General features: G+C 31.2%; 1 protein-coding gene across 9 annotated transcripts in view; it reads left to right on the plus strand.

Annotated features, from left to right (window-relative positions):
• Positions 1-15,407, plus strand: part of LOC107454616 (uncharacterized) — a 63,899-nt gene that overhangs the window by 34,437 nt on the left and 14,055 nt on the right. For 7 of the 9 annotated variants that reach the window (XM_087154218.1, XM_087154221.1, XM_087154223.1 and 4 more), the window contains one exon: positions 14,537-14,765. In XM_087154218.1, coding sequence (XP_087010344.1) covers positions 14,726-14,765 — 40 coding nt within the window. In that variant the 5' untranslated portion in view covers positions 14,537-14,725. Of the gene's footprint in view, positions 1-8,482; positions 9,011-14,536; positions 14,766-15,407 lie in introns of those variants that run through there. The other 2 variants (XM_087154217.1, XM_043051156.3) reach the window with 1 other exon arrangement.

Below are 15,407 nucleotides of genomic sequence, written 5' to 3' on the forward strand. Positions count from 1 at the left end.
ATAATTTCAATTGACATTTTTAAAAACACAACTTAGTAATGTATAACTTTTAATGTGTTATGCATGAAGTAAACTTAAACAATTCTTAAATTTATAATATTTTGTATAAAAATTTGCCAGAAATTAATTTTTATTTACATATTATTCAATTAATTCATTTTATGAATAAATATAAATTGCTCAATTATTTATTTACAAATCAAATATGATTTAATATTAATAAGAATGCGCACACACGATGTTTGTAAAATTAGAAATACTTTCTTAGAATACTACATTTGGAATTTAAACTTAGGGAAACTACTTAGTTTGTCTCGAACCGTCTCCCCCCCCCCGGGGGAAGGGTTTATTCGATTAACAAAACAATAATGAAGATAAACAAATTTGTGAATTGTCCGTTTTTTATGAAAAGATATTTTGTGAAGGGGACCCAAATTTCTTCTAAACAGACTGCTGATATTAATTTAATCTTTTTCGCTTCAATATCAATTTCAGATTAATTTAATTTATGAAATTAATCTTAATTTAATAATTTTATTTGGGTTTTTTAAAATTAAATTTGAATGAGAAAACATGCTCCCTATGCCCAAAACAAGTTCACCGCCCCCATTGAGAAACAGTGGAGTAGGATATAATTTTTTCCTTTTCGGTTTATAATAATTGACGATAACAATCAATAATACCGATTTGTAATTATTCCTGATGATCCGTCTATAAATGAAACTCTAAAAGTTCCATTTAGTTGAGAAAAGCTTTAATTGAGTTACATTTTTATTTTGAGATTCTCCGGATGTTGGAAACAACATATAAAGAGAGATGATCATTCAACTCTCTTCGTGAAGGAAAGTAAATGATCATATGAGAGAGTGAGATTTCCCTGTCGTTGGTGTTCACGCACCGATGATTCTTCAGAAATAATACATCTGGGGAGAGGGTGATTATCAGTTTCAGAAATATCAGGCGATAAGGAAGCACTTATTTGGAAAGATAGTTTTTCCTGATACAGAAACACTTCGATCAACCGAGTCGCATTGCAGATACAAAATTAGTTTTTAGTATCTTAACTTAATATAAGTTAAAAACAAATCATTCATCAAGCTTTTTTTTTTTTTTTGTCATAGTTAGTGCAAAAGATGCAAAAAGCGGATCTTGAGAAATTCAGTGTTGCTGTTTCAGAATAGTGCATTTTCAGAATGAAAAGATCTTAGCTTTTTTTTTTTGCATGGAAGTTTCTTACATTCTGTGGCCAAATTATTAGACGCGCTAAAAGATTCTAAGTAAAATCATAATTATTCAGGTGATACTGTGCAGCTTTATTGTTTTTACGCAGTTTGTGCTTGTTAACATTCGTGTATCAATGGGTTAGCACAGTTTGTGCTTGTTAACATTCGTGTATCAATGGGTTAGCACAGTTTGTGCTTGTTAACATTCGTGTATCAATGGGTTAGCACAGTTTGTGCTTGTTAACATTCGTGTATCAATGGGTTAGCACAGTTTGTGCTTGTTAACATTCGTGTATCAATGGGTTAGCACAGTTTGTGCTTGTTAACATTCGTGTATCAATGGGTTAGAATTGTAATGCAGTACCTTAAAAATAAATACAAATAAGAGGTATATAAAAAATCTCCCCAATAAAAGCCCATTACACGTATGTTGTAGAGCGTTCGCCTTCCAATGAGGTGAACTGGGTTCGAATCCCATCGATGGCTAGTCGATACGAATTCCACTCCCGGCTCGTACCGACCACAGTGCTGACGAAAAAATATCCTTAGTGGTTGAAATCCCGTTGCCATCAGGCTAATCGTGGGAGGTTTCCGTTGTTTTCCTCTCCATGTAACGCAAATGTGGGTTAGTTCCATCAAAAAGTCCCCCACGAAAGCAAATGTCTCCCACTACTTGATTCAGGTCTCATCTCAGGTTCCCTTGTCTTCTGGATTAGGTTCAAAATGACATGGCTACTGAGTTGAACATTAGTAGTCGTAAGACTAAAAATTTGGATCGGCTGTTTAACGACGGTTACAATGGCAAGACTTGTCTGCTCCAGGTCCGGATTAAAGTTTAACGGCGCTCTAAGCTGCAGTAAGATCCTTATCTATCCAACTTCTTCTATCATGTCGTTTATATTAAAGCGGGGGAGCGAATCCCTCTATTGACCCTCGGGATGATTCCTAGACCAAGAGCTATCTTTGAACAGCTCTAGTGCGACGGAAATTTATGACTACTTTTTCCATACAGCGTCTTTGATCTTAGTTGATTTCACTTGATTTGATAATTATACGTGGTTGAAAATATTATTCCTCTATATTAAAAATTCGTAAAGTAATTAATATTCAATCATAAGTTCGAGAACTGTGAAACGTCACATGTTAGTATACGAACTTCACACAATTTTTTTTAATAAAAAAAATAAAATTTATTCTGTTTGAAAGTGTTTTGCAGTTTTAAATGATATTTTTGCAATTTTGTTTTCCCACATTTTTTTGATATTTATATTACTTTTTGTTTCGTTTGCTCGAAAACTATAAGACTTAAAAACTTGTAACTATGAAGGTGTGTAAAATAATGTAGAAGGTTGTGGTGTAGACAACATACTTTGGTACTTGAACCTTGTATGTTCTCTACACCACAGAATATACTTACGATGGAATAAAAAAAAAGATAGTAAGATTCGATTATTAGTTTAAGAATGATCTATTGCAAAAGTTTTTATAAAAATTACCACGTGTACTAGTTTATTTTTTTATTGAAATGCAATTGCAGATTTGAAATCTGTAAGAGCCTTTTTCATTATTGAACTTTTTTTTTCGTAACTCCAATTTGTTTGAAAGAGATAGTAATTTTTAGTGATTTTTTAAGAATACTTTTTTCTTTCTACCTTTTTTTTAAAACTTTAAATAATGATTATTTTTCCATTATTGTGGAAAAATATATTTCTCCAGGTCTTCTATTTATAAGCTTTCGCCTGACATGATGCCATAAGTAACAAAAAATGAATAAATGAAATAAAGTAATGCGAAAACAAAATTAAATATTTCGAAATACTAATTTTGGCATTTTTAAAAATATGAAAGTGAGTTTAAGTTCGTTTCCAATTTGAACTGTTATGTAGTTATCGTTTATATGTTGTTAACAAGTAAAATTTCTTCTCATTTAATACTTAGCTTTGTGTCCCGCATAGTGTATTCCTATGTATAAATAATTTTCTTTTTCCAAGTATGTTAAATTATTTTCAAATCCAATTCTTTCCAATCTTTCGTTTTGATACGATTAACATATAACATAATGTTTTCACATAAAATTATAAAAACTTTAGATTTTATAAACAAAATGTTTTTTTTTTTTTTTTTGGACAGACAAAGATAAATGTGAGAAAACCACGGGGATCGGTGTGCGGAGCAAGAAGAAGTTTGAGCATTCTAGTTTATATAAAAGTTTATATATAATTAATATAGTTATATTGATAGTGATGGCCTTAGAATTTTTTTTTAGTGAACAGCACAAATCTTTTCTTTGAAGCAAAAAAATCATAAGACAATAAAAAAATTTTTTTAAGAAATGTTACAACTGAAGCACATTCTAAAGCTCATTAATTTTACTTCTGAAAATATTAAAAAAAATTGCATAAAATATTTTTTTAAAAAAACTGCATGAACTATTAAATAAATTAAAAAATGAAAATGTTTTTTTTTCTCTCTCAAAATGCTAACTAATCATTTACACACAAAATTCATATTACTCTTAAATTATTATACGAATTTTGGTAGCAGAAAATTGCAGAATATTTATAAAAATAATACAAAAGAAAAAGTAATTGTAAGGATTATAAAAGAAAATTTTAATTTTAAAAAAAATCCTATTTCTCAGTTAAAGTGGTGAAAAAATATGTCTTATTATTGGTTAAAATTTGATGTGTGATACCTTTATTTTAAAAAAACCCAAATTTAGTAAACGCTTCCATTTGCAAACTGGAATAGTCGTATAAACTTGACAAAAAAAAGGACAACAACTAGGAAGATAATTTGCAGGAAATTGAGTGTTTTGTAGATTTTGACTTGCTTGCTTCAAACACTGCAAAAGAGGCCGGGATAGCCTGGTTCATAGGGCACTGGACCCATGTCCAAGAGGTCGTGGGTTCGACTCCCCGTGTGGTAAGTGGTGACTGATGCACGTTAAATTCTGTCTAGTCACAAAGTCCTTCGTGTTCCCATAACAAATCAATACCTCTGGGGGTACTGATCCAGGAGTTTCCTTGTCTTCTGGATTGGGTTCAAAATGACATGGCTACAGGGTTGAACATTAGCAATCGTAAGTCCAAAATTGGGTCGGCTGTTCAACGACGGTTATAAAATTAAAAAAAAAAAACACTGCGAAAGAGAAAGGAAAAAAAAAACGTAGTATTTTAGGTTTTGGTTGCCTTCGTGGTCAAAGAAATTTCTGGTTCGAGCCCTTCCGCTGCAAGCTCTATAATAGTCCAGCTATCAATGTTCAACCCAGGAGACTAGGGAACTCGTGGATCAAGCATTAGGACAAACTAGCCTTCGTGGAGGGCATAAGCATCGATGGAACTAACTCGCATTTCCGAAAACCACGTTAACCATGAGCCGGATAGCTAGGGGATTCTATCCTATGATCCGTCTACCACTGAGGATATTATACATGAGAATCGTTGATGGTGCGAGTCAGGAGCAGAATTCGTATCGGTCAGTAATCGCGTGGATTCGAAAAATTCTTAATTAGCAAACAAAAAATTCGGAATTTTTTGTGTTTTTTCTGCTTACGTTAATTGGTCTCTAATTTCAGTCATTGTAAAATTACCGTATATTTTTGTGAGAAATCTTTAGAAATGTCTAAGAATGTTTTTCATTCTATTTTCATCATTGGGTGCCCTGAATGCATTGTTCTGTTTGTTTAAAATGCATCGTATCCTTCTGGCTACTGTTTATATTTTTCTTTTAGAAAGTGCTACAAATATCGTTTCTGCCCAAGCAGCAAACTGGGCCATCACTGAACCAATATTCATGAATCTGTGCTCAATAAGGGATTAAAGACCCGGTTATTTCCGATACTGGCCATATATAAAATTGTCCGATTCACTCTATATTTTACACCCACTTTACAACCAATATAGGCCATATATGGAATTGTCCGATTCACTCTATATTTTACACCCACTTTACAACCAATATAGGCCATATATGGAATTGTCCGATTCACTCTATATTTTACACCCACTTTACAACCAATATAGGCCATATATGGAATTGTCCGATTCACTCGATATTTTACACCCACTTTACAACCAATATAGGCCATATATGGAATTGTCCGATTCACTCGATATTTTACACCCACTTTACAACCAATATAGGCCATATATGGAATTGTCCGATTCACTCGATATTTTACACCCACTTTACAACCAATATAGGCCATATATAAAATTGTCCGATTCACTCGATATTTTACACCCACTTTACAACCAATATAGGCCATATATGGAATTGTCCGATTCACTCGATATTTTACACCCACTTTACAACCAATATAGGCCATATATGGAATTGTCCGATTCACTCGATATTTTACACCCACTTTACAACCAATATAGGCCATATATAAAATTGTCCGATTCACTCGATATTTTACACCCACTTTACAACCAATATAGGCCATATATGGAATTATCAGGTACCCCCGATATTTTATAGTCATAATTCACGCAATATAGGCCGCTATCGGCCCTATATAGGACCAATATTAAAAAATCTAGTCATCCCAATATTGGTTTCTCGGTGCATGCTCATATTGAGCCCAACTGGGTTCATGGTAAAATTATGGCTAGGGTGATGTTTGTGGGTTAATAATTGTATCATGTGATGCTTTTTTGTTCAACGTATTAAGCAACAATTTTCTTTTTATTCATAGCCGCAATTTTGCTTGGGGAACAAGAAATTAAACTTCGTCATGCAATATTTGTTCACTAGTTTTCGACTACACATTTGCGATTTTAGAGTGTTTTTGGTGCAAGAATAATTAGAACTCGTCTTTCAAATAAAAGATTTCACCTTTTGTTATAGTAACGATAGTGTGGTTGAACGCCGAAGAGAAGGTGATCACACAAGTTATCGTCTACTACGAAACATGCAGGCGAGTAAGCAGGAACGACGAGTTTTGGTGGGAAACGCTGGAACATCCACCATACAGTCCAGACCTTTCACCGTGTGACTTTCATGTTTTTGGATCTCTAAAACAAGCTATTCGCGGATATCGATTCACAACGGATGACGATGCGTGTGACTGGGTCCAGGCCTGGATCCGAAAGCAGCCTACTAGCTTCTTCAAAGGCTAGTGTCGCAATGGAATAAACGTGCCAACAGTTTTGGCGACTATTTTTGAGTATGTGTACTGTGTATAACTACATTTGTGAGTTATCAAAATCGTTACTTTAAACTAGCAACCGGTTTTCATTTGAATCCCCTTTATATATAAATATATTTGAAAAGACAGTTTATCATTTTAATCAGTAGACAACATTAAAAAAATTATTTCGTTGAAATCAAAAAAGAAAGTCTCTTAAAATGAAATTAAATCTTAACTAAATCAAATTTATTACATTATTACCAAAGGTGGTCAAATAATTCTTTCATTGTAAGAATTTGAATAGCCCTTGTGATAACATGTCGTTCTTTCTTCGGGGTTGGAACTTGCCGGCACCTTTATTACAAAAACAAAGCTGTTTTACCGGCTTTACAAAAGTTTGCAGGTGGAGATTTTTTTTTTTATCAACTTTCGCAAATATGGGGTGGGATAATTTCATTATTTTTCAGTTCACCGACGTCAAGCATCACTGGCTGCAGTTAGTCTGCGTAGGGACCGAGGGTGTGCTACAGTAAAGTGCTACCGAAGCTGGGGTGCCATCCACTTTGCAGAGGATCAAAATTGTGATGGCATGTCTTCGGATCATCCTCAGGGATGTTTCCCAGACCGTTGCCCATAGCCCATTGTGCAGCTAGCTCTAGTGTGACGTAAATGAACTACAACAATCATTATTTTTGAAAACAGGGTCGTCACCCAATCAAAGGTGGCGAGATTCTAGAATATTAAACCACATTGCAAGTAGGATTTGAGAAAGGCAATTTAGTGTTAGACTTCAGTTTATTTTTGATAAATGTCTTTATATATACACAGTATGCATTCAGATAATTTTTTAACGCTTTCAGATCGGTTTCATTCAATTTAAACAGAAATAGAAGTACTTTTTTTAAATAAATGAATAAAAAACAGGCAAAGTGTTCAAGTTAAAATTAATTTTCCAGAATTACAAACTGCATACTACAGGGTTGTCTAGAAAATAGAGGGAATTTAAAAATCACCTAAAATTACACGAAAAATGCAGAGAATTTTGATTTTTTCTTACTGGGAACTTACAAACTGGGAAATACAGGGAGTTTTGTTTCTTATTCTTTTAAAAAATGATGACCACTCAAAGCGTAATCTATGGGATATTTAAGAATGATATTTCAGCTATACTAAACTATTTAATTTACTATATTTAAGTATCTTCAGCTGTTTTTCCAGCAATTAAAACTAAATATAGTTAGCCCTGATAACATATAGGGGAGAGTCGGGTAGCCCTGCCCACTGTCAATTTCATGTGTATAGCATATTTTTTCAAGTCAATGGACCATCGGACATTAATTGTTATATTAAAAAAAGATTATTTTCAAAGTTTCAAGTATTTATGCAGCTGTTAACATGGTAAACAATAGTTTTGAAATCATGAGTTTTGAAATTAAGAAAAATTGGTTGAAAGTTTCGATTAAACTTCATTTTAATACTAAAAAAATAATATTTTCTATACATACAGCAAAGTATGTAGTCTTAAGTTTAATTTGCACAAAGAAAGAAGTTTATATGAGAAAAATTGCTCGAGTAATTACAAATTTACAAAAAAATTGGATTTCGGGTAGCCCCGCTCACATGAATGTCGGGTATCACCACCCAATTTTATTTTGTCGATAAATGTACGGTTGCAAAGATTATTATTTTATTGCTTCAAATTTGATTGTTATATGCATTTTTAACAACAAATATTGTGATTATGAAATGATTGTTATTAAATGATAGAATTCACTAAAAGTATGTAAATATGTAATAAATAAAATAATTTTGTTTTAAAAATGAAAGACGAGGTTTATCTATTGTCAATAGATTGGTCATTTTCATTTACACCTGAAAAAACAGTCAAAAAACATAATTTTTGTAACTGGGCGGGGGTACCCGACATAGTTTGAAAAGAGCTGAAAAACATGTTTTTTTAAATTTCTATTTTTTTAAGTTAAACTATTCTTTTTTTGGTTTATTCTTTTTGCATTATTTAATTAGATGATAAAACAATAGAAACATGCAAAAATATTGATTATTGCTCAATATTATACAGAAATATAAGCAATACTCCTTAAGTGGGCGGGGCTATCCAACTCTCCCCTATATTTGAAATTGAATTTTTTTTTAAATCATTGTTTTTCTTAATTTTTTAAAATTTATTTTCAAAAAATCCGTTTTAATGGGTAATCATGCACTGTTATTAAAAGCTGTCAAATTTAATACTAGCCGACATTTATGAAAGTTTTATTACTTTCGAATGATATTTTTTCATCAAAACTTTATTTTAAAAGAACAAATCGATTAAAAATGTAAATCGAAAATCTAACCTAAGTAAGCAAAAAATTTAACTTAAAATCAAAGATGAGCGAAGGAAGAGGCCTTTTTAAGAATCGGAAAAAAACCGATTAAAAAATAAAACGCAAAGAGGGTGAGAAATATCAGTGTCAGTGCTAGAGGCAACGGGGAAATAAATAGAAACATATTAAATAAAAAGAAAGAAAAAAAAATTAATAACTGGAGGATACAATCAGTGATGCATAAAAGTATATTGAAGTTGGCATCAGTCTTTCATTTGCTCTCTCTGTCTAGCCAAGCGAAAATGCCATCGTCTCCAATAAAAACTGTAAGTAGATAACATTTCAAGACTAATAATTTCTCTTGATTTATATACATGCAATAATGTAATTTTTTTAGGGGGCGCAGAGCCCATTTTTTATTGCATGTACGTTTGGTATTTTTTTAACTGTTGTACCATGCAAAAAGCATAGAAAACAAGCACTAAAAATCTTCTACGAGTCAGATTTAAAAAAAAAAAGTTGCGTTTAAAAACTTTGAAAATTTTATATTTTTAATGTAGCTGAAAATATAACATTCCTATATTAGTATTTTTAGGTTCATTGTGAATAAAAATATCCATATTTTAATTAGTTATCGATATGTTTTGCTACTAGTGTTTAAAAAATTAAAATTTCCTATTTTTCATTTTTTTTTCTAAAAATAAAATATTAAATTAAATTTTTTTAATTTCCTGTGGATAAATTTAAGTAAATTATTTTAAATATTTATAAATTTCATGCAATAATCTTTAACCTAACTGAGAAAGGTTTTGAGATATATAGTTTTAAAGCTGGAAAAAGTAATGGGGGAAAAATGTTTCAGTATTTCTTAAATTGAAACAAAATTTCCATTATTACTCGAATTTCTATATTCGGAAAAAACAAAGCAAAGTCTCATCTTGTGTTTTTTTTTTTTTTTTTTTTGTCATCCTTTGATAATTGGGTATTTTACTTTAAGAAGACCATGTATACCCCCTCACATGTGATGTCAGCATCGTTTATAAGCAAAATAGCGTGTCAGTCTCCACCAAAGTTCGAATGTTAATTAACGTGAAGTTAATTAAATACAGCATCGCACATCGAATTTATGTCAATACAATTCTTTCTCTTCTACGTCTTTTGCTTAACTTAGATTTATTATTTGTTTTTGTATTTTATTGTAACCGTAATATATTTTGTTTTGCATACTGCAACTTGCATGTCGATGCATAATTAGTTTACTTATGTTCTACATGTCTGTCTTGGAGTTATGTAATAAATATGTGGATTAAGTAAAAAATATGTAGATTGAGTTAAGTGAAAATATAAAAAAGAATTGATTTTTGAAGGGCTTGGCGTACACGAAATAGAATGGAAAGAACAGTTGCTAACGTAAACAAATGCCACTTTTCAACAACCAATCAGAATCGAGATACCCACACTACGTCACTTGCAGGGATCTCATTAAATAATTGCATTACTTTTTAGGAATTGAAAAATACCTCATGATCCTTAAGATTTTCTGATTTCAACTCCCTTAAAACCAGCGTTTCTGAATTTATTGAAACGATTTCTTAAAAATTCCTATCACTTATTTATTTATCAATGAAAAATCTTCGTAGATATTTTAATAAGGAGCTTTCTTTCATGTTATAGGTCAAGAATTTGTTTCCAAATTGTCACGCCACTTCTAAAGAGAATTTATTTTTGGTCATCTAAAAAGACCTTTAAATCATATCCGTCTGTATATATACATAATATATAAGTTTCATAATTGAAAGACGATAACATATACATACAAATATACATAATTTTTTATTTTGCGAAAAAGTGGGCATTTTGTTTTCGAAGAACTGACGAAATAGGCCGACACTCAGATTTTATGTTCTCTAAGTTATTAATTTCCTGCTTTTTCTTTTTTTTAAAAAACATGTGATTAGTTTAAGCCGTGGTGGTTCAGAGAATAGAGGTTTCGTCTTCCAATAAGGTGACCTAGGTTCGAATCACAGCGATGGCTGGTCGATGCGAATTCCGTACCCAGATCGCACTGACAACAGTGCTGAAGTAAAATATTCTCAGTGATAGATGGATCATGGGTTAGAGTCCTCTTTCCATCAGGCTAATCGTGGGAGGTGTTCGTATTGTTCCTCTCGATGTGAAGCAAAGGAGGGTAAGTTTCTCCCGATACCTGATCCAGGAATTCCCTTGTTTTCTGGCTTGGTTTAAAGATCACAAGGACACGGAGTTGAACTTTGGAGGTCGCAAACTGAAAATTTGGTTCAGCAAGGGTTATAAAATAAAATATGATTAAATTGATAAATTTGAAAAATGTATTTATAGGTTTTTGTTTTTTGATTATATTTTCTTAGATTGACTTTCTTTATGCTTAAAGTTATCTCTAAAATAAAAGTTTTATTAAAAATGAAAAAAAAAAAAAACACCAGAAAAACCACTTGTTTGGCATTGTAAATAATGAGTTTCGCATTTTCAAAGAAGTAGAAAAGGCAAACAATATTCACAAAGAATGCAAGACTAAAATGGGGGGGGGGGCAGTTACTCTTTTCAATCATTCGTTTCAATTTTATGCGTTATGTCATGTTAATATATTTTGAAAACGGGGGAATATTTTTAAAATAAAACATCACTTCAAAATTAAGGTTCGCGATAAAAAAAAAATATTTTTTTCCCCCTTGAATTTACCTTAATTCAGTACTTAATCGAAGATAAAAAAAAAAGAGTTTAAAAGAATAATTTTTTTTATATTAATTAATATTTTTAGAATCATATATATATATAACATATATATTTTAAATTTTTTTTATATTAACCGCTTCCCTCACCAATTTTTTTGAAAAAAAAATACAAAAAATCAATATTTTTTTTAATTTTATTAATAAATACAAGGAACTAAAAAAAAAAACAATACACAATTCCTAAGTTGAAATTTAAATTTTTTTAGGTGTAAAAAAATATGTAATTTTCCATCAGTTTACTATCCCAAATGATCTTGGGCAAATGAAAAAAGTTAAATATTTTTGTATATGTTCACATCATCATCATCTGAAAAATCATCTGCATTACTTTCACTTCAGCTCGCGAATGCCATTTTTTTTTTACTCTTTTTTTTTCTATGTAAATTCATCGACTATCGTAGGAGTGCATGACATTTTTGAGTGAAGGGCCACATGCACAGCAGATTGACCAATTAAGGGCCGCATGACAAAATATTTAGACAGACATATTCACAGCTATTGTAGGTAGTAATTGTTATAAAAATATCATTGTTCTAGGCACTAAATTCTTTTTGTAAGTTAACCTTGTAATATCTTTGCATAAAATGAATTACTTTAAAAATGTTTAAAATTAGAACCTTTTAAGTTGATAACTTAAGAAGAAAAAACAGAATCCGAAAATCCGAATCAATTTATCAGAAAAAAATTTTGATAAATTGAAATAATTAAAAAACTACGGGAAAATTCATGTTTTTTTTTAATCATATTGCATAATACAAAAGTCCATTAAAAAATCAATGTTAACTTTAAGAAATTTGTTCATAGAATTAAATTTAAAAAATAAATATTCTAGTTATTAAAATAAATGGAAGTTAAATACTTTGATTTGAAGAAAGTTTATAGGATTAAAATTGAAACCCCTTCAGCAGAAAATAAGATTTACCATATAGTAGGGAATATATACTTAAACTTTAAAACATTTAATTTAAATTAATTATAAGAAGCAGGGGCAGAGAGAGGAAAGGAAGGAAAACATTAATTTTGAAGGAACTATTTCCCTTAATTACAAAAAACTATTAACAACTTATATTTTATTTATCAACTTTATTTCATAATTTTTTAACATGACACTTACTATTTACAATTAATACACTTATACATTAACAATTAGTAGCATTTACATTACTTTCCGAAACTTATTTTGATTACATTTTTTACAGTTAAAATTTAATGATATACAAATCATTTCCCAGCATATAATCATGAATGATATGAAATGGTCCTAGTATATAGAAAATGGTTAAAAAATTTCTTAATGGTTATCTTGTAATTCGCAAATTTTTTAAATATTGGGATTTTATTCACTTGATCATGTGATAGCTTTTTCTAGCCATTAAATACAATTTAAGGATTTTGTTTAAAGACTGTTCTGTAATTTTCAACAGTTCAAATTTATTCTGGAAAACAGTCTTTCGACAGAAGCTTTTGTTGTGGGTAGTATTAAACTTAGGGCAAATAACTTAATCAGTTTTGGAATTTGTTCTAGATGGTATTCTTCCTTTCCAGATCTTTGAATCGCGTGAATACAAATAGCGATGTATTTTTTTTTAATTGCTTGAATACCCAGTGCTTTGCGTGATTTTTAAATTGCGTAAATAAAAAACGCAATGCGTGATTTTTAAATCGCGTGAATACGAATTGAGATGTGTGGTTTTTAAATCATGTGACAGCAAAATTAATAGATTGGGTGTGTGTTGTTAAACTTGCACTTGTTCATGGGACTAAAGAAATATGCACGTGTTTTGAATTATTTTTTTGCAAAAGGGACCACATTTAATATAAATGTACGCAACTCGTCTTTTTTTTTTTCTCATCTCTCTTCAGGAAGTGATTGATTTTGCTATGATACGTAATTACTTTTTAAGTTTCAAAAAAAATTTTAAAGCAGAATCGAATTTTATGAGTCGTAACATTGTGTTAAAATATCAGGATATTCTAAATCACCAGTAAAAATGTAATCTCGAGAAAAAAAAACACGTTCGAAAAACCTCTTATATTTATGTTAAAATCGGCACAAATAGAGCACCTTAAAAGTAATTATTTTAATGAGCGATTCAAATCTCGCGTACTGTCAAATTATGGCATTAAAAATATAAAAATTTTTTGAATCACGGGGAAAAGTGTAGTAATAACTACCAAAGATATTACCAGAATCCCTTTATATTTACGATGAAATTGGCGTAAATAAAGTGCGTTAAAATTTTATGTATTTAAATGCGGAATTCAAAATTAAAGTATTGCAATACCGTATAAAAAATATTGGGACTTCCAAAGCCTCGTAGAAATGTGTAATAATAACTGCCAAAATAACGATTGAAAAATATTTTGATTTGCGAAAAATTGGTACAAATAAACCACGTTAAAAAATGGTTATCTAAATGAGCGATTCTTTAAATCAGATTCGTAACAATATTGCGCTAAAATATCAAAGTTTTAAAAACCATGCGAAAATGCGTAGCAATATCTGCCGATAAAGCACCGGAAGTCATTTAGATTTTTCATGAAGTTTGCACAAATAAAGCGTTTCTTAACTTTCAAAAATCGCGATTTCAGAAACTACGTGAAATAACTACCGAAAAGTCATTGGATTTACGATAAAATCGCTGCACACGAAGAGCGTCAAAAGTAATAACTGAAATTCGAAATCCGTGCATCGTAATAATGATGTATTAAGAGTATTTGGATTTTCAAAACTGTGCCTAACTCCGTACAGTTAACCATCGAAAACTACATCAATTGAAATTGGCTGCGTCAAAAACTTAAATGCGCATATTTCAATTTTCCAAATGTTTTTTTATTTTTCAAAAAAAAAATTTTTTTAATTAATTTTTTTTTTCTTTTCATTTTGTTCAGATTGCGGCCGAGGGCCGCGCATGAAGGGTTGGCGGGCCGTAGATTGTGCACTCCTAAACTTTCGTATATACAATTGTACAAAACACGTCTGCAGTTCCGCACATAGCAAAACTCTCAAGCAAAATTTGTCAAACTTTCTACCAAGAAGTGAAAACGTGTAATAGATTTATTCAGTTCTTGTTCTTTTAGATCTCTGTGTTGTTATTATTACTAAGCCTGCTGTTGGTTGCTCGATCTGAAGAGGAACCATCGGAATCCCTTCACTTGGAGGATCATCCAGAAGAAGAAGTGGCGAATGAAGTGAGCGCCAATTCTTTCAGGGCAGATGAACTGGGGAATGAGAATCTGGGTGACGTCACTGAGGATCACTCCTCAGACATGTACAATGAAAGAGGCGTCAAACAGGACTTCAGCCAAGGTAAATAAACTTTTAAAACAATTAGGAGTACGTACAAAAAAAAATTCTTAAAAGAATTATTTGTAGTTAAATACAGAACATTTAAAAAAAAAAAGCCCTCCGGAATAACTTTTGTTCGGATTTGGACGAATGAAGTGCAAATCTTAATACTGTCAAACACCGCTATAGTGAACACGGTTTATAGTGAACTCCCGGATATAGTGAACGAAATGTTCGCTCCCGTGCCTTGCTACACACGTATAATGTTATTTTTTGTGGATATAGTGAACCAACAAAAGAGAGGAAGTTGGATGTCATGAACCTTTTTCTGTCTTCGACTGATTTATTTTCTTCATTTTTTTTGTAATATTTTTGAAATTTCTACTTCGAAATAAAGACATATACCGATTTTTAAAACCATCTATAGCAGTGGTGCGCAAACTAGGGGTCGCCAGAATTTTTTTGGGGGTCGCCAAATTTTTATGAAATGCATTATCCCTGCATGCTGCATACCATACAGTGTACATATAAAGAGTGAAGCGCCGTCACTCACTGTTTAATTGCAATTGGATTTCCGAAATGTCACGAAATATCGAGTCAGAAGTCATAAAACGCATACAAAATTCATCTGTATTTGCTTTACAACTGGACGAGACTACCGAT

The sequence above is a fragment of the Parasteatoda tepidariorum genome, chromosome 10, assembly GCF_982258835.1.
Source record: "Parasteatoda tepidariorum strain Cologne lab strain chromosome 10, Ptep-v5.0, whole genome shotgun sequence".
NCBI lineage: Eukaryota > Metazoa > Arthropoda > Arachnida > Araneae > Theridiidae > Parasteatoda > Parasteatoda tepidariorum.